The 23692-nt window shown below is 44.1% G+C and overlaps 1 protein-coding gene across 2 annotated transcripts in view; it reads left to right on the top strand.

The window, feature by feature from the left end:
- MYOF (myoferlin) overlaps positions 1-23692 on the top strand; it is a 157475-nt gene that overhangs the window by 46607 nt on the left and 87176 nt on the right. For both annotated transcript variants that reach the window (XM_068548215.1, XM_068548214.1), the window contains exons 6-15: positions 11539-11705; positions 12351-12479; positions 15765-15827; positions 15913-15963; positions 17501-17531; positions 18007-18122; positions 18776-18902; positions 21131-21234; positions 23158-23226; positions 23330-23373. In XM_068548215.1, coding sequence (XP_068404316.1) covers positions 11539-11705; positions 12351-12479; positions 15765-15827; positions 15913-15963; positions 17501-17531; positions 18007-18122; positions 18776-18902; positions 21131-21234; positions 23158-23226; positions 23330-23373 — 901 coding nt within the window. The remainder of the gene's footprint in view (positions 1-11538; positions 11706-12350; positions 12480-15764; positions 15828-15912; positions 15964-17500; positions 17532-18006; positions 18123-18775; positions 18903-21130; positions 21235-23157; positions 23227-23329; positions 23374-23692) is intronic.

Raw genomic sequence — 23692 nt, 5'->3', positions numbered from 1 at the left:
CAGTCCCGAGCAGCACGCCAGCAGGGGCTGAACCAAGTGGTCCGACCAATTTCTTTCTCCTCCGCCGATGCCCGCTGTCACCAGCGTTTGCTTCAGCCTGGGAAGGACAGTAGGTACTTTCGGGCCCAAAAAAGGCAGCCCCAACTGGTGGGCTATCTGGTGTAGCCTCTGAATTGGGAGGACCAGGGTGCCTTTTCTTACACTGATATTTTTCCTAAGCCTATTTACTAGATCCTATTTACTAGTTTCCTAAGGCTGCTGTAATAAAGTACCACAAACTGGGTGGCTCAAACTATAGAAATTTATGCTCTTGCAGTTCTGGATGCTAGATGTCTGAAATCAAGGACTCTAAGGGAAATTCTGTTCCATGCCTCTGTCCTAGCTTCTGGTGGTTGCTGCCAATCCTTGGTGTCCCTTGGCTTGTAGACCCATCACTCCAGTCCCTGCCTCTGTCATCACACAGTGTTCTCCCTGTGTGTCTCTGTCTTCACATGGTGCTCTCTCTGTGTGTCCATGTCCAAATTTCTCACGTCTTATATGGACACCAGTCATTGGATTCGGCCCACCCTAATCCAGTGTCATCTCAGGTTAACTTGATTACATCTAAAAGACCCTGTTTCTGAATAAGATCACATTCTGAGGTTACAGATGGGCAAGACTTTTGGGAGGACACTATTCAGCCCTGTATACTGGTAGATAAAAGACAGTTTCATTATGTTTATTCCATTTCAAGAGCCAAAATGTTAAATGGGCCCTTTTGAGGTACTCCTTGAGCCGGGCCTTTAGGAAAAAAATAGCACTGAGGTTCATTCAAGTAGAAAGAGTAAACTTATAGTTTACAGTGAACTGGCATCACACAACTTTAGTATTTATGGAGTAAAGAAATTGGTTGCTGGGTTTCCTGACCCATTGCTCAATGCTGCAGTGAGGGTGGTAAATTCTTTAAAATACACCTCCTCCCCTCCAGGAACTTTCAATTCAGGTTTGGAGACAAGACTTTTTTTTTCTCAAGGTGTAACATTATGGATAAGAGTAAGGGCTTTGGGGTCATACTAGCCTACGTTAGATTCTCTCTATTGTTTTTGTTGTTGTTGTTGTTATAAATTTATTTATTTTCTTTCTTTATTTTTGGCTGTGTTGGGTCTTCGCTGCTGTGCGCAGGCTTTCTCTAGTTGCGGCGAGCGGGGGCTACTCTTCATTGCAGTGTGTGGGCTTCTCATTGCGGTGGATTCCCATTGAGGAGCACGGGCTCTAGGCGCATAGGCTTCAGTAGTTGTGGCGTGCGGGTTCAGTAGTTGTGGCTCACGGGCTCTAGAGCGCAGGCTCAGTAGTTGTGGCGCATGGGCTTAGTTGCTCCGTGACATGTGGGATCTTCCTATACCAGGGATCAAACCCGTGTCCTCTGCATTGGCAGGCGGATTCTCAACCACTGCACCACCAGGGAAGCCCCTCTGTGTCTATTGTTAATTAGCTATGTGACCTTGGGTAAGTCACTAAACTTGTCTGAATCTCAGTTACTCTACTGTAAGGTGGGGGAGAACAGTAGCACATCATGAAGTGGTTGCAAGGATTAAATGAGATAATGCATAGAAAGCACTTAGCCCAGTGCCTGGCATAGAGTAAGTTCTACCTTAATGCAGTCTTTATTATTATTATCATTACAAAAACAATTCTGGGTAGCTGTAGTTATGAGCTCAGTTGAGGGCCACAGTCTGTATGAACATTCAAATTGCTTCCTCTAAAAAGCAGAGCTATTAGAAAAGAATGATCTGGTTTGGCTCAGAGTCATGTTGAGATGACTAAATGCTTTTTTGTTAAATATCTTAAAAAAGGGGGGTGGGTTGTGTCCTAATGGACCAGGAAGACTTTGAGAATAAGCAATTTATCAAGCTGTTAGGAGCATAGGGGGAGGTCCCATCTCCTGAGATGGACCCTTGTAAGCCCAAGCTCAGAAAACACGCCATTTCCCCGGAGCAAAGACTGCTTCCTTAGAAATGAGAAAAGCACCAACTCTTGAAATTTTAAACCCACTGGGGAGAAAACCCTTGCCATCCAGGCTTCCTTTGCCCAAGGCTCCTTCTCCTCACCTCGTGGGCTGTCTTGGCAGCACAAGTCAAGCTCCAGCAGTGCTTGTGGACTGAGTCCCCCATCCTCTTAGGAAGCTAGCTGATTTCCAGCGGGTTCCAATGGCAGGTGGCCAAGGTCTGCCTCAGAAGTTCGTTTTAATACCTGATACTGCTGGACGGAGATAGGAAATGAGCCAGAACTTGGGTTCCTTTTATTTGGATTTCAAAGAACGTTAGCAAGTGCTGGCCTGCAAATGAGCTGTGTCCGCAGGGCAATTTTATGTTTAAGTGTGAAATGACAAAGTGAAATTTCTTTATTTGAAAAATGAACAGGTTTCTTTGATCTGGAAGTGCCATCTTTGTTCTATGAAATTAACATTCACCACAGCTGGGTCAAGGGTGGCGTTCTGAACAATGATTTCATAATCTGGCTAAAAGAAACTTAGAAAAATCTTTTAATGTCCTAGATTATCTGGATTTTTTTTTTTAACTTTTTTTTTAATTTGGCTGCATAGGATCTTAGTTGCAGCACGTGAGATCTTTCGTTGCAGTGCGTGGGCTCCAGAGCTCACAGGCTGAGTAGTTGTGGCACGCGGGCTCTCTAGTTGTCCCGCAGCATGTGGGATCTTAGTTCCCCGACCAGGGATCTAACCTGCGCCCCCTGCATTGGAAGGCGGACTCTTAACCACTGTACCACCAGGGAAGTCCCTATCTGGATGTTTTAAGATAAAACTTTTTTTGTCTTAATGTGACAATTCAACCAAGCAAAGATATCTTTGAGTACTTAGTACAACTCCATGCTAGGGAAGACACTAAGGAAAAAAAACCAACACCTTACAGTCTTGGGGGAAATAAGAGCAACAAACATGAGACAGAAATAACGGCAAGGCAGCCACACCTCCTGCCATCACAGACCTTAACATAAACAGAACGTCTGGCCAAGAAATTGGTTTTTTTCACTTTCCTTAAACTGACTCTTTAAAAATCTTTACCATTTTGTGTAAAAGTAACGCGTCCACTCCCTCTAATTTAAATATCAATAGATCTTTTCAAATTTTAAAACATGAACTCATTGGGGGTGTTTTTTGAGTTCAAAAGCATATCTGCTTATAAAAATATAAACATCACAGGGAATATAAGACACAAGAACATACAAATCTCTCATAGTCCCAACCTACGATAACCACTATTCACCACTACTGATATTGATTTTAAAGGTTACCATCCACATAGTGGGATCTGCAAAGAAGAAATTTGAAATGTTAATGATAGAACACAAAAGTGAAGATTTTTAGGAAAATTCACCTCTGCAAGTTGAAGAAACTAATTATGACCACAGATCACGGGAATTGAATACTTAGAGGTTCGTAGGTTTTTGTTTATTGTTTTTTTAAGACTCTTTTTTTAAGAGAAGTTTTAGGTTTACCACAAAATTGAGAAGAATATACAGAGATTTCCCGAATGCCCTCTGCCCCCACGTATGAATAGCCTTCCCCATTATCAATCTGGTCACTCACCAGAATGGTGCATTTTTTTTTTTTTTTACAAAGGATGAACCTGCATCGACGCATCATAATCACCCAAAGTCCATGGTTTACCTCAGAGTTCACGTTTGGTGTTTTACGTTCTGTAGGTGTGGACAAATGTATAATGGTATATATCTATCATCATAATATCATACAGAATATTTTAAGTGCCCTAAAAATCATCTGTGCTCTGCATATGCGTCTTCTCCCCACACCCCCTCCCAACCTTTGGTAACCACTGATCTTTTTATTGTCTCCGTAGTTTTGCCTTTTCCAGAATATCACAGAGTTGGAATTATACAGTATGCAGTCTTTTCAGATTGGCTTCTTTCACTTAGTAATGTGCATTTAAGGTTCCTCCATGTCTTCTCATGACTTGATAGCTCTTTTTTTAGTGCTGTATAATACTCCATTGTCTGGAGGTACCACAGTTTATTTATCCATTCACCTACTGAAGGATATCTTGGTTGCTTCCAAGTTTGGCAATTATGAGTAAAGCTGCTATAAGTATCCATGTGCAGGTTTTTGTGTGGACTTAAGTTTTTAACTCCTTTGGATAAATGCCAAGGAGCATGACTGCTGGGTGATAGGGTAAGAGTATGTGTAGTTTGTAAGAAACCACCGAACTGCCTTCTGAAGTGGCTGTACCAGTTTACATTCCCACCAGCAATGGATGAGAGTTCCTGTTGCACCAACATTTGGTGTTGTCAGTGTTCTGGATTTTGACCGTTCTAATAGCTATGTAGTGGTATCTCATTGTTTTAATTTGCATTTTCCTGATGGCATATGATGTGGAACATCTTTTCATATGCTTATTTGCTAACTGCATATCTTTGGTGAGGTTTCTGTTAAGGTCTTTGGCCCATTTTTTACAGGTTGTTTGTTTTCTTATTGTTAATTTTTTTAAAAAATTAACTTATTTTTTGGCTGTGTTGGGTCTTGGTTGCTGTGTGCGGGCTTTCTCTAGTTGCGGCGAGTGGGGGCTACTCTTCATTGCGGTGTGCAGGCTTCTCATTTGCGGTGGCTTCTCTTGTTGCGGAGCACGGGCTCTAGGTGCATGGGCTTCAGTAGTTGTGGTACGCAGGCTCAGTAATTGTGGCTCTTGGGCTCTATAGTGCAGGCTCGGTAGTTGTGGCACACAGGCTTAGTTGCTCTGCGGCATGTGGGATCTTCCCGGACCAGGGCTCGAACCCGTGTCCCCTGCATTGGCAGGTGGATTCTTAACCACTGCACCACCGGGGAAGTCCCTATTGTTGAGTTTTAAGATTAAGAGTTGTTTGTATATTTTGGATAACAGTCCTTTATCACATGTGTCTTTTGCAAATGTTTCCTCCACTTCTTGGCTCGTTTTCTAATTCTCTTGATATTGTATTTCACAGAGCAGAAGTTTTTAATTTTAATGAAGCCCAGCTTATCAATGATTGCTTTCATGGATCAGGTCTTTGGTTTGTATCTAAGGGGTTCACTTTTAAGGAATGCTTTCCTGAAGCTCTTATTTCAAAATGACAAAGGTTGAAGAGCCTAGGGCATAGGTGGCTTAACTGAAAATGTGTGGTGTCAAAAGGTCTGCTTTTCATTGCCTGCCTCCGAGACTTTTCCCATGACAGAGGGGTGGGCTGACTCAGACCACCAGCTTGACCTTCTGAAAACCTGTTACTTTGCCGACTTGATTTGCCAGATGTCATTTAGCTTGACTGGAGCCTACGTCCCCGTGGCCAGAATAAACTACTTTTAAAATCTCACATCTATTTTTGAAGAACAATCTGTTAAAAGTATGCATTGTTCAATGCTAGAAGTGCAAAAAAAAAAAAAAAAAAGAAAGAAAAAAAACCAAAAAACATTCATAGCCAGAGTTGGCCACTTCAAATTCATTTCATTCCATGAACACCAGAGTCACTTTGCTTGAAGTTAAATTCAATCTGGTTCAGAAAACATTTACTGATACCTGTCTGTGGAGCATACAGAGGTGAGAAAGGTATTGTTTGCCCCCAGGAGCTTGTGTTTCAGTAGAAAGGTAAGATATAAACATGAATAACTATAGGTCAGAGCTGAATCTAATAAATTCCTCAAGGGAAGACTAAGCTAATTATTATGTGGGAAACAAATTCTTAGAGAAAGTGCTTTTTCAGCTGTGTATTTCAACTGTGTATCCTTACCGCCTAGTACAGCACTTGGAAAACCACAATTGTCCAGTAAATGCATGGTTGATTGATTGAATGAATGAATGAGTGAATGATAGATGAGCCATAGATATGGTTTAAGTTTTTGTTCAAGAGGGGCATTTTGGTGAACACTAGTGTATAGGCCAAAGTGACTGATTCATTGAGAGGAGTAATAAAAGGGAAGCATGTTCCTGAGGGCCGGGAGTGCCAGACTGAGACATTTGTCCTCGATGAACAGACCTTGAGGATCCATGGGAAGTTTTCTGAACAAGGGACTGTCTTGTTCAGAGCTGCCCTGGAACATGATCAATGTGCTAGAACATCATTGCAGGCACTGTTTCCACGATTAGGTCTCTAATTGGCTTTGTCCAGCAAACTGATTGTATTAGGCCATTTTTTCCCCCCCCCAGGATATTTAGGAAAGTCAAAGTGATGATAATAAACAAGTGGTTCCTAAATTTTAGAGACTTAGTAAAATCATTGGGGGAAATCTTTAAATGTGCAGATTTCCAGCATCTATCTCCAGAGGGTCTAATTTAGCTGATCTGAAGGGGAACCCGCCAATCTGTATGGTTAACAGGAACTTCCAGGAGATCCTGATGAAGGCTGATTATGGAGCTCACTTTGAGAAGCCATGGAGTTGAGCATTTTACCTGGTTAACATTATCTTGTCCTGATCCAGACAGAGCTCTTTGGGCAGCATTTCCTAGCTTGGCTCACAGCCTCCATCAATCAAAGTTAGATGCTGCCAGAATTTCCCTGCCAGCCTGTGTTTGCATCACTGTTTGGTTACAGGCACTTTTATGGTACCTTTGCTTTGGTCAATGGATTGGAACCGTTCCGGAAGATTCTTAGGGCCCATATAGTGCCATTTACCCAAAAATCAGAGTGAAAGGTAATGAATTGCTTATGGTTGAATGCAGATATTTATTTATATAACTTCTAGCATGTTAGAAACCCAGCAAAGTTATTATTCAACATTCCAGCTAAATCAGCATATTATCTCCAAAATGTTTTCATGCTTAGAAACTTACTCTCTCGTGTTCTGCTTTGTACTTTTTAACTTACACTGATGACACCATACCAGCCTTCTGTCCTGATTTTGCAATGACCTTTGGCCCAAGGTAATTAAATTCTGCCTTAACCAGTACGACCATTTAACAAGACCTCGTCATGAGAAGCAAAATTAATATCACAGGCAGAGATTGGCATTCTAGGACTCTGGAAGAACAGGGTTGCTGTGGGGAAATAGTAAATACTGACAAAAAAAAAAAAAAGCAAAAATATTGATAAAGAAAGGCGTCTCCATCAAGGAATGGAAGAGGATTAGGTGGGATAGTGGCCCAATTAGTGCTTAGGTGGAAAAGATGAGAGGCATGGGAAGTGTTTGGATAAAGAAGCCTGCTGGCTAGGGTAGTCCTGGCCACCCTGATTGCCTATTTTCTCTGTGAAATAAGAAGGAAGGTCATTAGCTGATGGTGAGAAGGATAGAATGTTGGAAGCTTTCAAGGTGCAAAACAGGTGGGAGTTCAGAGAGGTGAAGGGATTTGACCTTGTTGGCTAATCAATGGCCATTTCAAACCAGGATTTAGGAGAACTTGGACATAGGTACTTTGGAAACATGGTAGGATAGCTGGGCAATCCTGTGAGTCCACTGAAGGTTTGAGATCATGAAATTAAAGTGACACTAGTCAGTAAGGTGTGTGTTCAAGTTCAGTTACCTTTGTGAATGAGTGTAGTAAGTGGAGAGTCAAATGAACCAGGTGAGTACGATGAAGTGAGGGGAAGGGAGGGATTGAGGGGCACTTAGAGGAGCGATTGCAGTGTTAGATCCCAGAATCTAACAGGTTAGGAAAAAAGGACATGAAGGAAGTGGGGGGCAGGGGATGTGATGTGGTCCATAGATTGGGGCAGCCTGTGTGACTGCACACCGTGGACTGGAGTCATAGAAAGAACAAACTGGAAAGATACAAAAGATGGCCACTGGAGTCCTGTCTACACAGAAACTCAGAATGTGAACTTTTTTGGGAATAGGGTCTTCGGAGATGTAATCTGTTAAATGAGGTCATACTGGATTAGGGCAGGCTCTAAATCCAGTGACCGGTGTCCTTATGAGAATAGGTGAGAACCCACAGACACACAGGGGGGAAGGCCATGTGACAACAGAGGCAGAGGTTAGAGTGATGCAGCCATGAGCCAAGGAATACCAAGGATTGCCAGGAGCCACTAGCTACTAAGAGGCAAGGAAGTCTTTTTCTCTAGAGGCTTCTAAGGGAGCAGGGCCCTGCCAACATCTTGATTTAGGAATTCTGGGTTTTGGAACTCAGAATAAATTTTGGTTGTTTTAAGTCACCCAGTTTGTGCTACTTTGTTACAACAGCCCTAGGAAGCAAATACAACCAGCAACATCCTATTCAGTCAGCAGTTCCTAACTTACTGTTGCCTTCTGTGGTCATGAAACACTCATACTTTGTAGATCCTCTTGGCTGCGTTCCAGGGCATGCCTGGGTCTCAATACGGGGCGGGGCATGCCAGTTCAGTGGCTAATGTTGGGTAATTTCACAACTTGTGCAGAAGGGTGTGTTCGGCAGTGCCCTAAGGGCCCCGGTCATTCTTTGTGGAACACTTAGGGTGTTAGCATTGTTTAATTCTGTGCAGCTTCCTGCCACATAAAGGGGCGATTTCCTGCTCAAACAGCCTTTTGCTGCTACGTAGAGATGCGGGTGGTAGACATGACTTGATGTGGTTTCCCTCTGATCCATCCCTGCAGCCTAAAGTCTGACTAGCAGAAGGTTTCCAGAAGAAATTGGCTCTTTGTTACCTGCAGTCTGTTTCTGGAACATCCATCAAGAGCTTAAAGAGGATTTGTTCAGAGTCCAGCACCACAAAGGGCTACGATTTACCCCTTCTTTTGCCGTAAACAACCACCAACCCCAAGTGGAACAGTCCACAACAGGGAGGAAATCTCACTTGGGCCCAGGGTGGTCCAAGAAAGTTCATGTTAGTTGTTGGAGGAGGCTTAAAGCCATGTGGCCCAGCCATTGCCCAGTCTGGAACAGGTTTGCACAGGGGAGCCTGACTGTCCATGCTTCCCTGAGGCTGGTGCCAGGGTTGGGAGGAGCGCCCCCTGGCATCTGGGTGCCCTCTCCCGTGAGCCCTGTGGGAGCTTTGCCAAACTGCTGGAGAACTCGAGAAGGCTCAAGCAGGGGTCAGGATGTCCTCGTTCGTTTGTTTCCTCATTCCACATTCATCAAGCCCCTGCTATGTACTAGAAGGGTGTGTGCCAGGCACAGGGCAGGTACAAAGAAGAAAATGGCAAGCCCTCAGCTTCTGAAGAGTGGATGGTAGTGGGGAGGCGCACAGGTTAATAACAGGTGCAAGACTGGTGAGGACTGGATAGAACAATGTGTGGTAGACACAAGAGGGGGGACTCACTCTATGGTGGTGGGGACAGACCAAGACGGTGTTTCATCTGGAACTTGAGGGAGGTGAGGAGCCCACCTGGTGGAGAAGAGGAAGCACATTCTGAGAACTCGGATCCGGGCCCCAGGCAAACCCTTCTTTTGAAGCCTCTTAAAGAATAGGGAAGAGGAGGCCCAGATTATCACGCAGAGGTAGCTGTTCTCCACCTGTGGCTTCTGTGGGGTTTCCTGGTGTCCTGACAAAGATGTTGAGGAACTAGGAGCACAGCATCACCTTCACCTGCAGCCTGGTTCTAGATCCAGTCTTAAACCAGTGAGGGAGGGCGAAGATGTGGTCTTGGTTTTAGCTCAGCTCCTAATAACCTAACAAGTTGCTTCAGCTTTCTGGACCTCAGTTTTCCTACCTATAAAATGGGGTGAGGGGCAGGTTGGATGAGGATCTTTAAGGTCCCTTCTAGTCTAAATTCTGCAGGTCTGTGACTCCTTGAAAGACTGAAGTGTGGCTCCAGAGAACGTTGGGTCAGAGGAGCAGAGGACTGAGGAACAGAGTGGGAACGCACACTTGATGAACTGGAGACAAAGAGGGGGGCTTCGAAAGGCCCTGAAAATATTCAGAGTGCCAGCAGGAGAGCCGCACAATTCAGAGAAGTATGCGTGGGCCCTAGTGTCCAATGCCATGGAAGGTGGAGCATGAAGATTCAGAAAAGGCCCCTGAGCTTAGCAAGAAGAGGTCCACGGTTGACCTTTGCAGAGCAGGTGCCAGGCTTAGATGGGGCAAGAATGAATGCAGGGGTGGTGAGAAGGAAGGTTCCTCCTGGACTAAACTCTGAGGCAGTACATTGGGGGGACCTTTTACTTCCTTGTGGTTGCCCCTTTCTTACTCTATGCCCTGTCCCCTGTGCTGCTCACTCACTGCCCCCCGCCCCCCCGCCCCTTAACTGCTCGCTAGGAAGTGCTCCAACAAAACTGATTTCTCAACAAAACTAAAAAAAAGAAGAAAAAGAAAGAAAAATTTAATTTGTTGGGTTGTGCTTTGTGCCAGGCATGGTATTAAAGGCTTTGCATATAGATTAATTTTATTTTTACAGTAACCTAGTGGTAAATACTATTATTTCCCCCTTTTTACAAATGAGGAGACTGAAACAGAAATTAAGAGACTTACTCAGACTCACATAGCTCAAAACTGGGATTCCAACCCAAACAGCATGACTCCAAAGCCCAAGCTTTAAGAGCCATGCTACACGGCGATTTGATGGAACTAATTCATACTATGATGTGAGTGACTGGCACATGATTCCATATTGAAATTGTCTCCTATGTGATTTTGCGTTGTAAAGAAGGAGGTTCAAGATCCAAAGGTAGGGAGTGCAAATGCTGGTATTTTTTAGACAAGGTAGTTAGTTGGTCTTCTAGTCTCTCTTAAATTATATTGTACAGATTACCAGGAGTTCAAACTTTTTGTCTATTAAGAAAAAAATAACTGAAGTTTGTCATTGAGTTTTAAAGAGTTTGTGAATCATAAAAAGGGGAGATATAGAAGGCAGAGTTGATTTTTGTTATTTTAGGAGAGAAAGATCTGTGTATATCTGAAGGCAGAGGGGCAGTCCCTATGGGGAAGGAGCCACTGGAGGTACTTGAAAGGGGGGACATTTAAGGGGTCCCCAAAGAATCAGCAGGAAGTGGGATCTCAGGCATGGGGAGGGGGTTCACTTGAAACACATTTTTCCCCTGAGTGTGAAGGGAAGCTAGGGGACAGATGTGTATGGAAGTGATAGACCAGGAGGACGGAGGGAGAGCATGATGGCCAGCTTGGTCTGCGTGGCAAGAAACTGGGGGTGAGTTTCTCATCTGCCATGAGGGTGGAGAGGGCATTTGAGAATCAGGAGGCTCAGGCAGAAAGGAGACAGTACAAAACCTCATGAGTAAAGATCTAAAGAAAAGATCTGTAGCGGGAAGGGTGGAGTTGAAGTATCCCCTGCAAGGCTTCAATTTTCCCTGGCATTTCCCCACCTTGCCGTCCTACTGCAGGAAGGCCCCTGACCTCAGGCAGGGTTCCCAGGTCAGAACTGAGTGATTTCTGGCTGGGTCCATTTGCACCATCTCCTCGCTCTCCCCATGGCCTCTGACGCTCTCCCTGTCACCTTGAAGACAGCCTGAATGAGTGCTCTGATGCACGTGAATGCATTTTCCTAAAGAAGCTGTATCTGAGTCACAACTCATCCCAAGTCGGTGTCACCAAGAAGTGTCTCCTTCACCTGCTGCCTCAGGGACACGGAAAACCCTCTTGGGTCCAGGAAACCAGAGTGTTCAGACGCATGCAGGGTGAGGGCTGTCTCTGACTGATCCCTTTTTGTTGTTCTAGGAGAAGAGGAGGAGGATGGCGGTGATGAGGACGGGTTGGACAGTACGGTCAGGGTCCCAGGGCCCAGGGGGCCGGGACGGATGGTGTCGGAAGCTCACCTTGCCCGGAGGCTCACAAAAGGGAAGAGCAGCCGGTGGATGCTGTCCAACAAGCCACAGGACTTCCAGGTAGGAACAGCCCGAGGGGCCGTATTCCCGTTGTACCAACCCTGTGTTGTCCAGCTTCTGGCAATTGTGGTGTTGCTGGAAGAGCTTCTGCCTGTGGGCAGTGGCTCAACTAATAAAAAGAGATGTCAGGGCACAAACCCAACAAGAAGAGCTCCCCATCTTTCTTCTGCAAGCAGCAGTAGATGTAGTCAATCCACATGAGGCTCTTCAGAGAAATAAAATCCCCTTCGGTGGTAGGAAAGAGCTAATCAAAGAATACAGTCACAGGTATTGTGTTTTTCACAGCTCTGGCTACTTCCTTGGGAGACAGCCATGGAGTGAGTTGGTACCTCTCAGGGCTCAGGAAGACCAAGTAGGAGGCTGGGGTCTGAGCAGCAGCCTTCGTCATGTCCTGTGCTTTCCTGGGCCAGATCTGGACTATTGCAACCCCACTAATGATCTTGGTTTTTGCAACCCAACCCCAGTTCCCATCATGAGAATGAGCGCAGGTGGCTACTCCCAGTCCGCAAGCACAGGACATTGCAAAGCTGCGCTGGCCTGGTTTCAGCGGTCCTGACAGGTGAACGAGCTGAGGCCACACCTGAGGATTCTCCTACATGCCGTGCTGGGAAAGGCTCAGTGACGACTCCCCTTCTGTGCTTGCAGATCCGTGTCTGGGTGATCGAGGGCCGGCAGTTAAGTGGCAACAACATCAGGCCTGTGGTCAAAGTCCACATCTGTGGCCAGACCCACCGAACAAGAATCAAGCGAGGGAACAATCCGTTTTTTGATGAGGTAAATGGGTGAATGCATGTCCTGCTCTGTGAGTCTGTTTTATTTATATGCACCTTCCCGGCTTCCACCCACCTCTCTCCAGTTCCCTGTGGGAGGGGAACACATGTGCGCACACGGTACAAAGTTCCGGCGTTAAACGTTCTGCGCTAAGAACCACTGGGTCTTGAAGTCAAGTGGCCTGCTTCGTCGCTGGTTCTCAGAGCTGCCAGTGTCTTTCTGGTGGTTTTGCAACAACTTCTGGAGGGAGCCCTTTCTAATGGGTCCTCACGACCCTTATGATGGAGCACACAAAGGACTTACACCTGCCTTTGCTCTTTTTAATTAGCAGATGTCTCTGAGGGGTGACTCCATGTAACTAAGTAACCCGATTGTCAAAGGTGTCAAAACCTACTTGACTATAAAAATAATATAGGTTAAAAAAAGCAATTATGAGCAAAAAGGGTTTTTTTCCTCCATACTGAGGTTATAGCCTGTTCTGTTGACCTCTTCTGCAACACTCCTCAAAAATACTGAATACCTTGACAGTTGTCTTCAATGCCACAAAACTCCACGTTTAGGACTGTGAAGAGAAATGATAAGTTTGGGGAATTTTTCGGAGTCCAGCCTTACTCTGCTGAGGAGATGCATTTCTGAGGTTCCTTGGGTCTCATGCTCTGGTCTCTGAGGCCAGGCCTTTGGTACCACAGTTCCTCTTAGTTCCCTACAGTTTATAATCCCAGCCCTGGCTCTGGCGTTGGTTTTTTTCTGACTTCTATTCACAAAAGGAACCGGTTTCTTCCCTGTGGTGTTCCTGTTTCTTTCCCTTTGTTCAACCTGGACCCCAGCTTTTCAAAGGCCCCATCTTATTCTCACCTCTAACTTCTTAGATGAATTGCAGGCAACAGCAGGCAGCTAGGTAGTGTCAATGCTAACACAGAGGTGGGTGCATATGGAGATGGGGCACTGGAAGTGGACTTCGGGAAAGGCTGGGAGAGAGTCACGTTGGAGGACAAGACAAGTTTGCAGGGAGGGTGAGATGTGGGACGACTTGATGCCTAGAGCGTAGGACCCATCCAAGTGTTTATAATGCAGGACAAATATTTACTCAACCTCATTCTGCAGGAATCTCCAGCTCAGAATTTTCCATTTTAATGAATTCTTTTGAGATAGATCTCTTGGTAAAAGGGAAGAATCAAATAAGTGATTCTCAGACCAATTCATAAATCAGTAAAAGGATTTTACTAAAAAATCCCTAGTTTACACATATATTCTTAACCAAGTGATTAAACTTGGTATCACCAATAATGGGACAAATGGACATGTGTGTCCTGATGTGATATAATGGAAGTAATCAGCATCATCTGTGTCATTTCTTGTCCAATGGTCAACTTGAATCTAACAATGAGGAAAAATTGACAAAAATCCAGATTGTGAGATATTCTGCAAAGCAACTGGTCTTGATAGAAATAAACAACAAAAATAAGCCAGGAGTATTGTTCTAGATAAAAGGAAACTAAAGAGATACAACAACCACATACAATGTAAGACCCTTGAGTGAATCCTAGATTTATTTATTTACTTACTTACTTATTTATTTTATTCTGGATTAAAAAAAAGCTAAAAAGAACTTTTTTCAGGAAAACTGTAGAAATTTGAAAGCTGACTGTTACATGTTAAATTTCTTGGGTGTGATAATTATATTATGGTTTTATGAAAAGATATCCTTGCTCTTAGGAGATGCATCAAATGTATTTTTAAGGAGTGAAGTGTTATGTTATCTAGAACCTTCTTCCAGATAGTTCAGTTAAAAAAAAAAAGTGACAAAGCCAAAAGCTAGTGTCCCAAAATGATGACAATTGGTGAACATAGGTGAAAGATGGTGTTTATTTACCATTTTCATTTTTTTCTGTGAATTTGAAATATTTCTAAGTAAAAAGTAGAAACAAGTCTCAGTTTAAGTAAATGCTCAGTCTTTCTCTCTTAGGACGAAAGTTTATCGACACATAAACTTTGGCTTTATGGTACAACTTTTTTATACCCAATTTTCATTTCCCAGGAATCAACCTTAAACTTAACTGTAACAATGAGTTAAAATGTGGTCTATACCGACTCTACTGAGGCCCTAACATTATCTAATGGGCAGAGTTGGCTTTAAAGATGTTTTGTTAGAAAGAACAAAATTAGAGTCACTGGATAGAAACAATAGCGCTAAAAATGGAAGAGAATTAACCTCAACTTTCCAGACATGCAAGCCTTAAGCACATGAAATAACCTTAGGTCTCTGGTTTTTTTTTCTCCTTAATTAATTAATTAATTAATTAATGTTTTTGGCTGCGTTGGGTCTTTGTTGCTGCTCAGGCTTTCTCTAGTTGCGGCGAGCGGGGGCTACTCTTCATTGCGGTGGCTTCTCTTGTTGTGGGGCATGGGCTCGCGGGGCACGGGCTTCAATAGCTGTGGCACATGGGCTCAGTAGTTGTGGCTCGTGGGCTCTAGAGCACAGGCTCAGTAGTTGTGGCGCTCGGGCTTAGCTGCTGCATGGCATGTGGGATCTTCCTGGACCAGGGCTCGAACCCGTGTCCCCTACATTGGCAGGCGGATTCTTAACCACCGCGCCACCAGGAAGTGCCTGCCTTAGGTCTTTAGTTAGCTACTAGATATCTGGTCCCAAATGAACAATTTTATTTAGTTAAAAAAACACTACAGGGCTTCCCTGGTGGCGCAGTGGTTGAGAATCTGCCTGACAATGCAGGGGACACGGGTTTGAGCCCTGGTCTGGGAAGATCCCACATGCCACGGAGCAACTCGGCCCGTGAGCCACAACTACTGAGCCTGTGCGTCTGGAGCCTGTGCTCCGCAACAAGAGAGGCCGCGACAGTGAGAGGCCCGTGCACCACGATGGAGAGTGGCCCCCGCTCGCCGCAACTGGAGAAAACCCTCGCACAGAAACGAAGACCCAACACAGCCAAAAATAAATAAATAAATAATAATAAAGTGCTTACCAGTGCTTGGCATATGGTAAGCGTCAATAAATTACTACTATTAAAAAACAAAAATCAAGAAACTACAGTTGTTACTTAACTTTTTTTCCTTTTCCTGACATGCAGAGTTTAAGTTGAAGTTCATGACACTTAACCTGAGGGCCTTTTCCAAGGTCCTTCAGTGGGTTTACGTGGTCACACCTAATTTGGGGTTGTGTCTTGTAGTTTTTTAGGAAGGCCCCCCCCCCCCAAATTGTAGCATCAGATCCCACTAAACCTTAGACTACCCCTGCTGACATTCAAACATTTTTCTCTCTTGTTTCGACAGTTATTTTTCTACAATATCCACCTGACTCCTTCTGAATTGATGGATGAGGTCATCAGCATTCGGGTAAGGGGGCCACGGAGTAGGAGGGTAGCGCTCACTACCTGCCAGATGAAGCCAATAATCTTTTCACTGCTCTCCTTTCTTCCAGGTTTATAATTCCCATTCTCTGCGGGCAGATTGTCTGATGGGGGAATTTAAGGTGGGTGTCAACTGTCTGTTTTATTCAACTTACATCAAAGATGGGCACTTTCATAATGAGGAATCTGATTCCTGGCCAGGTCTCAGGATGCCCATCTTGGTGACATCTTAAGGTTATGTGTAAGGCATTGATGCTGTGATTGTTGTTGAAGGCTGGACATGAATGCCCTGGGCGCTAGAAGCCAGTTGAGTGTCCTCTGACCTGGGTCTAGTCAACTTCCAAAGTACAGCACTTACCAGTGTCCTAAAGTAAGATGCCCAGAAACTGGCACACCAGGGCCCTTCACAGAATTCCTGCTGTGGATGGAAGCCAGTGCACTGCTACAAAGGGAAGGGTGCTTGACCGTGGCAAGAAGCCCATTACCCAGCGCCACTTGCCAGTGGCCCAGAGCTCTATCTACAAAGCCAATTACTGTAAATCTGGAGTATGAAAGGCAAGCCAAACCAGGGAAGAGAATCAAGATGCTTTTCCAAGTAACTCACACTGCAGTTAATGACAAAGACTTGGTTGGTGCCTTCTCAGCAATTCTACGTGGAATGGGCTGCTTCTTTTTTTTTTTTTTTTTAATTTATTTTATTTATTTATTTTTGGCTGCATTGGGTCTTTGTTGCTGTGCACAGGCTTTCTCTAGTTGCGGCAAGCAGGGGCTACTCTTCATTGCGGTACACGGTCTTCTTATTGCGGTGGCTTCTCTTGTTGCAGAGGACGGGCTCTAAGCGCATGGGCTCAGTAGTTGTGGCTCTCTGGCTCTAGAGCGCAGGCTCAGTAGTTGTGGCGCACAGGCTTAGTTGCTCCGCGGCATGTAGGATCTTCCCGGACCAGGGCTTGAACCCGTGTCCCCTGCATTGGCAGGCGGATTCTTAACCACTGCACCACCAGGGAAGCCCTGGGTTGCTTCTTGAAGGAAGGAGCTCCCAGTCATTAGAAGTCCTAGAAGATGATCTGGGTCTGGCAGACCTGTGTTCATACACTGTCTGCCACCAACTAGCCACATGTCAACCTCTGTGATCCTTAGTTTCTTCATCTGTAAAATGGGGTCATTGTGAAGACCAGGTGAGATAGGATATATAAAGCACCTAGCACAGCACTTGGCATACTGAAGTGCCCAATCAGTGTGTATATTAGTATTAGCATTAGCATTAATTAGTTGGAGAAAAAGGAGGAGGAATACTGGGTAGGTGACTTCTCATAGGGTGACCAAAGTCCAGGTTTGCCTGAGACTGAGAGGTTCCACAGAATGTGAGACTTTCTGTGCTACTGGAAAAGTCTCAAGCAAAGCAGGGCACATTGGCCACCACGTCTCTTCCAGCTCTAAGACTAGCTCATTCATTCAAAATGATGGACTGAGAGCCTTCTATGTGTCACACATCAGGCCAAGCATTGGGTATGCAGAGAGGGTAAGATGGAAATGTTGGATCTCAAAGAAGTTTGTCTAGGCAAAAGCCTTATTTTTAAGTGTAATAATAACGATGGTTTCTAGAAGTGACAAAACTGATTTTAAAATCTGTTTGAACTACTTTAAATTATTTTTTCCCAGATTGATGTCGGATTCATTTATGATGAACCTGGTAAGTAATGTTCTCCCATGAACTTGAAGACTCTGGGAATCTAGAAAATTTGAGGGATCAAGGAGAATCAAAAAAATGTTTTTCTTGATTGAGAAGAGGAAAGGATACTTAGTGGGAATTATGGTAGTAGCAGTTTAGCATGGATGGCTTTTGTTTTTTTTTTTAGTGGTAATCATCCAAATAGTAAAAAATAGATAATTTCTCTCTTTTGTTGAGGGTATTTTAACCTTATCAAAATCAACTTATAAAACCAGTGAATAGAGCTTAGAGTCTTGTTTAAGTCACACCGGGGCAGGACGTGGGTGGGGAGTTAGGGCAAAGCAGAGGACATTAATATAGAGTCTCAGCTGGGGAATTTGGCATGTCATGAAGACACATTGGAGGACATGCTTGTTTATCTTACCGCAGATGAAATCACAGACCTGTCAGCTTCTCTTTAGAGTATCCCTGTCCTTTTACGCCTTCTTTATTTTAGGTCACGCTGTCATGAGAAAATGGCTTCTCCTCAATGACCCTGAAGATACCAGCTCGGGTGCTAAAGGCTACATGAAAGTCAGCATGTTTGTCCTGGGAACCGGAGATGAGCCTCCCGTGAGCCCCAAATTCTCTACCCTCTACATTTTTTTCACTAAAAAAGAGGACTAGGAGTTAAGCCAGTGGGCACCAGTAGTTGTGAAATGGAGCACAGCTTTCAATCAGTAACTCCGACCCTCCAGTTCCTCCAATTTCCCGGAAGTTGTTCTTTTCTTCATGACAGAATTATTATTCCAGCTCACTTAGGCTCCTTCCTGGTGTCTATGAGTGGGTTTTTCATTCAGTAAAAATACATGTGTTTTTAAGACTTCCTGCATCACTGCATCTACAGAGCATGGCTCCCTTGCACAATCAGGCATAGCTACCTAAGGGGACAGTTGTTATTCTAGAAAACTGGGCAGCAAGCCAGTGGCCAGAAAGAAATTAGAAGAACTTCAGGAGCTCTCTCTCTTTCTCTCTTTCTCTACTATTTAGTGCTCAGAAGATTACAAAAGGACACATTATTTTCTTGTAGTGTATTGATCAAAGAAACATGAGCATTGATTTTGTAGAGCAGTTTTGAGATTGAATTGGTGCTGAACTCTTAAGCCCAAAACACAGGAAACCCTAATGAAAACAGTTCTGATTGGTTTTATTTTATAAGCACCAATTTGGCTTCTTCAAGTTCTGCTTTGCTGTGTGTATAATTTGTCATCTTGTATCCCCACTAGCCTGAGATACAAGATCGTGGTAATGACAGTGATGACGTGGAGAGTAACTTGTTACTCCCTGCTGGCATCGCCCTCCGATGGGTGACCTTCCTGCTGAAGATCTACCGAGCGGAGGACATCCCCCAGAGTACGTATCGATTTAATCCTGCCCCAGGATTGCCAGTTATCTGCGTGATTAGATGTGTTAAAATCATACTTTGAATAGTGATCGGTGCTCCCGCTGTATGTCTTTCTTCTTCTTCTTTATTTTTAAAGATTTTTTTGAAGGAGACATTAACTGAAGCATATGCTAACTGCCTTTCTTAGCAGTAGTTTAGGGTAATAACTTCCTGACTACAGTAGGCCTCCATTCTTTTTTTTTTAAATTTTATATATTTTTGGCTGTGTTGGGTCTTCATTGCTGCGCGTGGGCTTTCTCTAGTTGCGGTGAGTGGGGGCTACTCTTCGTTGTGGTGCGTGGGCTTCTCATTGCGGTGGCTTCTCTTGTTGCGGAGCTCGGGCTCTAGGCGCATGGGCTCAGTAGTTGCAGTGCGTGGGCTCAGTAGTTGTGGCTCACGGGCTCTAGAGCGCAGGCTCAGTAGTGTGGCGCATGGGCTTAGTTGCTCTGCAGCATGTGGGATCTTCCTGGACCAGGGATCGAACCTGTGTCCCCTGCATTAGCAGGTGGATTCTTTTTTTTTTTTTTTAACATCTTTATTGGAGTATAATTGCTTTACAATGGGGTGTTAGTTTCTGCTTTATAACAAAGTGAATCAGCTATACATATACATATATCCCCATATCTCCTCCCTGTTGCGTCTCCCTCCCTATCCCACCCCTCTAAGTAGTCACAAAGCACCTGAGCAGGTGGATTCTTAACCACTGTGCCACCAGGGAAGTCCCTGTCTTTCTTTTTAAAAGCCTTCATGGAGTTATTTTCGTTCATTTTGGTCCTACTGAAAGCTGCCCAAGCAGGTTCATGGGGCAGCCTATTGGTCATGACCCATGGCCATTATGGAGCCTCTGGCCCATTCATCTACATCCCTTTTCTCTTCAGGGTTCCCCGTCTTCCCCTTATTCTAGAGAATACCAAACAGAGGTCAGCAGTCAGCACTGCTAACTCCTTTCATCCCAAATGAAACTGAAATTTTATAAACAAATAAATGTGTTTGCTATCTAATTATTAAAAATGACTGAGCAAAAGGTGGTTAAGTGCCAATAACTGCAAGTCTGTCACTATTATATTAAGAGATTGGATGCATTTAAAAGAATTGCTTAGGGGCTTCCCTGGTGGCGCAGTGGTTGAGAATCTGCCTGCCAATGCAGGGGACACGGGTTCGAGCCCTGGTCTGGGAAGATCCCACATGCCGCGGAGCAGCTGGGCCCATGAGCCACAATTACTGAGCCTGTGCGTCTGGAGCCTGTGCTCCGCAACAAGAGAGGCCGCGATAGTGAGAGGCCCATGCACCGCGATGAAGAGTGGCCCCCGCTTGCCACAACTAGAGAAAGCCCTCGCACAGAAACGAAGACCCAACACAGCCATAAATAAATAAATAAATACTTAAAAAAAAAATTGCTTAGAGTGATTCTATTCACAGAGGCTAGTCCAATTACTCCTCTGTCCTTGCTGAGGACCAAGCATCCTCTCTGCCTAACCTGGCCTGTCTGCTTCCTGCTGGGCCCTGGGACGTAGGACGCCTCTCCCAGTCCCCAGGAGGCAGCACCCACTGTACAGGCCATGGAGCACTTCAGGTTTTGCTACTTTACTGGGGAACCACCCCCCACCCCCCGCCCCACCTTGTTTAACACCCTGTACTGCCTCCCCAGACCATCTTTCCCTCAGAAATATCTTAAATGAAATGACTAAATTAAACCTCACATTATATGGCCTACTTGGGCCTACTCTGTTCACTTTTAAGTTTGTTAAAACAGAGGCCTGCTGTTTGTAGTTGATTAAATATAATATTTATGATTATGCCAAATTTCCTTGAATTTCTCAGAAAAAGTCAGATGAGGCCTATATGCTGACCTAAGGAACCTTTTCCAAATTGAAACTAGGCCTGAGTTTTTGAATTGCCTCTTACCCCACTTGGATGGACTTTCTTTATTCTACTGTTTTCCTCAATAAATGATTGATTCTCAACATAATAATTTATTGATTTCTTTTTCAAGGCGCTCCTGTTGATTTTCTCTTTCTCTCAACTAAGACAAAAAGGATTTCCGCAATCCAGTGCCACTGGTACTTGCCACTTTTGAGAATGATTCTTGTTGCAACTGTTTTTCTGTACAGGGGAAAATTTTTAATTTTGCTGAGTGATTTCTGTTCTTTTAAGAGAATCAAATTTAATTTCTGCTGTGTGACATGTTGTTTTCCAGTGGATGATGCCTTCTCACAGACAGTAAAGGAAATATTTGGAGGCAGTGCAGATAAGAAAAACCTAGTGGATCCTTTTGTAGAAGTTTCTTTTGCTGGAAAAAAGGTTTGTATGTGATCTAAATGCAGATGCCTCTAGAAACACATTTTTAAACCACCGTGCTTTCCTTGGAGTGATTTCTTGTTTATTCTTTGTTAAATTAGCCCCCTGATGAGCTGGGCACTGTGCAGAAACACAGATTATCTGAGTCTGAACATGCCAGACTTCTCCAGAGGTTTATTTTGGAGTGGAAAGTGTACAGGACTCAAAGTATTCAGTCTTTTGGAAGATTAGAATAGTGGAAGTGATTTCCCAGGTCTAAGCATTACCTTACTACTAGGCGAAGTCCCTAGCCAACAATAATGTTCCCTGGTAAATGTGGTAGAGGACAGCCCCCAGTGCCCAGCTGCCCACTCCTGTCATGTTTCCACCACCCGTGCTCCACTGAGCTGCAGAAACTAGACAGTCAGGCAGGGGAACCCCATCCCAGTCTTCTGAAAAAAGCTGGGGGACTCTTGGTGTAGGAACACCTGTAACTACCACTTTTACCTACAGAGATGGTCTAAGATTGGAGAGTGGGATTCCATAGTATTTAGAATAATGATGTACCACAGATAGTTCTGGGCATGAGGAAGTAGCATCTTCTATGTATTTGAACCATATGAAAGTGAGATTTGGCAAACTACACACACAGACTGGGTTATGTCCTAGGAGAGTCAGTGGGAGATGGCAGAAAAGTTCTCAGTTCTGGAGCTAAATGAGGCCAGATTTAAATTCAGACTTGACCCCTGTCCATAGGGAGTGAAGGCAAATTCCTTAACCTCTGAGTCTCAGTTTTCTGAGCTATATGTGAGGATGATGATAATCTCATAGGGTTGCTGAAAGAGTTTAATTAATTTGGGAATTAAACAGTGTGAGCCTACTAAGTATCAGATGCTGTCCCACGAGCTGGGGATAAAGAAGTGAGCGAGACAGTCTTTGCGCTCATGGAGCTTACTTTGTAACAGAAGGGACAACAATAAACAAGCAAATAAGAAGTTGCATAATTTCAGTTAGTGCTAAGTGCTCCGCAGAAAATAAAGCAGCGGACAAGAAGTGATGGGTGGGGTGTTGGAGGCGTATCCAGCTAGGTTATCAAGTGGGACGCCTTGGAGGAAGTGACATTTGAGCAGAGGCCTGGATAATGCAGACATATTGGGGGGGGAGGGGGGGGCTTCCAGGCAGAAGGAAGAGCAGATGTAAAGGCCCCAAGGAGGATACACATTTGCAGCAAAAGAATGCCAACATGACTGGAGTGGAGCGAGCAAGGGACGAAACTGAGATGAGCTCAGAGAGGTGGGGTGAGGGGGGCAGGCAGAATATGAATCAGGACGGCAAGTATACCTGGGGAGCTGATGGAAGATGCTACACAGGAGTGACGTGAAAGTGAGGAGGCAGGAGAGGAAGTGCGGATCCAGATGGGGACCAGCCGCAGGCATCTGGGGGCAGATGGGATGACAGTAGGGGTGTCAGCATTTACCAATGGATTGGATGAGGCATGTGAAGGGAAGAGAGGGGTTGTGGCTGACTCTGGTTCAAGCCTGAACACCCTTGTGAACAGCAGTGGAAAGAGCAGCCAGTTTGGGGAGCAGGGAGAAGGGCTGGTGGGCAGATTCAAAAGATCTGTTTGGACATGTTAGTGCAGAGATGCTTATTAGACAGCATGTAACAAGTGCTCACTAAATATTAACTCTTGCGTCATTACACTAATCCAATGTTAGTAATCTGGCGATTGAAAACTAGCTTTTAGTGCACAGAAGAAGCAAAGATCAATGTTAAACCCGTGTCATATTTTACCAAATTTTTATCAAGAAAAATAAACTTTAACGAGGATACCAAGTCTATAATTTATGAGTAAACTGCTAGAGTCATAATCCAGTATGCATATATTGTAAACTTTTTGAAATTAGAAACTTGAATACCTGCTGTTTTGTTTTGATAATTTTACAGGTTTGCACAAATATAATTGAGAAAAATGCAAACCCTGAGTGGAATCAAGTCGTCAATCTTCAGATCAAGGTTTGACTTTCTTTTCTTTTAGAAAAAAGTAAGAATACTTTAATTGTTACTGAATAAGTTGAGAAATAACCACTTTTTTTTTTTTTCTGTTTCTCTATAACAGTTTCCTTCAGTGTGTGAAAAAATAAAACTAACAATATATGACTGGTGAGTTAAAAAGGACTTGTGTCTAATTCAAAATTAAAGAATTAAATATTTGGATATTGAGAAACATTACTTCAGATGGTCTAACTCTTACTTTTCAGGACATTTGCTTTTCTTTCAGAGGGAAGGGGTACACTGCTCCTGGAATTGGGTGTTTTCTTGAAAAATAATAATAGTGGCTGTTACAGAAAAGCTTTGGATATCTTGGTTTAACTGCTCACAAACAAAAGGAAGGAAAAATGATCGGAATATAAGACAAGAAATCAAGATAAAAAATCAAGGCTTTACATACCATTAGGCTGCCCAAAATAGACTTCAGAAA

Source organism: Eschrichtius robustus, chromosome 7, assembly GCF_028021215.1.
Source record: "Eschrichtius robustus isolate mEscRob2 chromosome 7, mEscRob2.pri, whole genome shotgun sequence".
NCBI lineage: Eukaryota > Metazoa > Chordata > Mammalia > Artiodactyla > Eschrichtiidae > Eschrichtius > Eschrichtius robustus.
The sequence above is the reverse complement of the archived record's forward strand: the minus strand, read 5'-3'. Positions and strand labels throughout refer to the sequence as shown.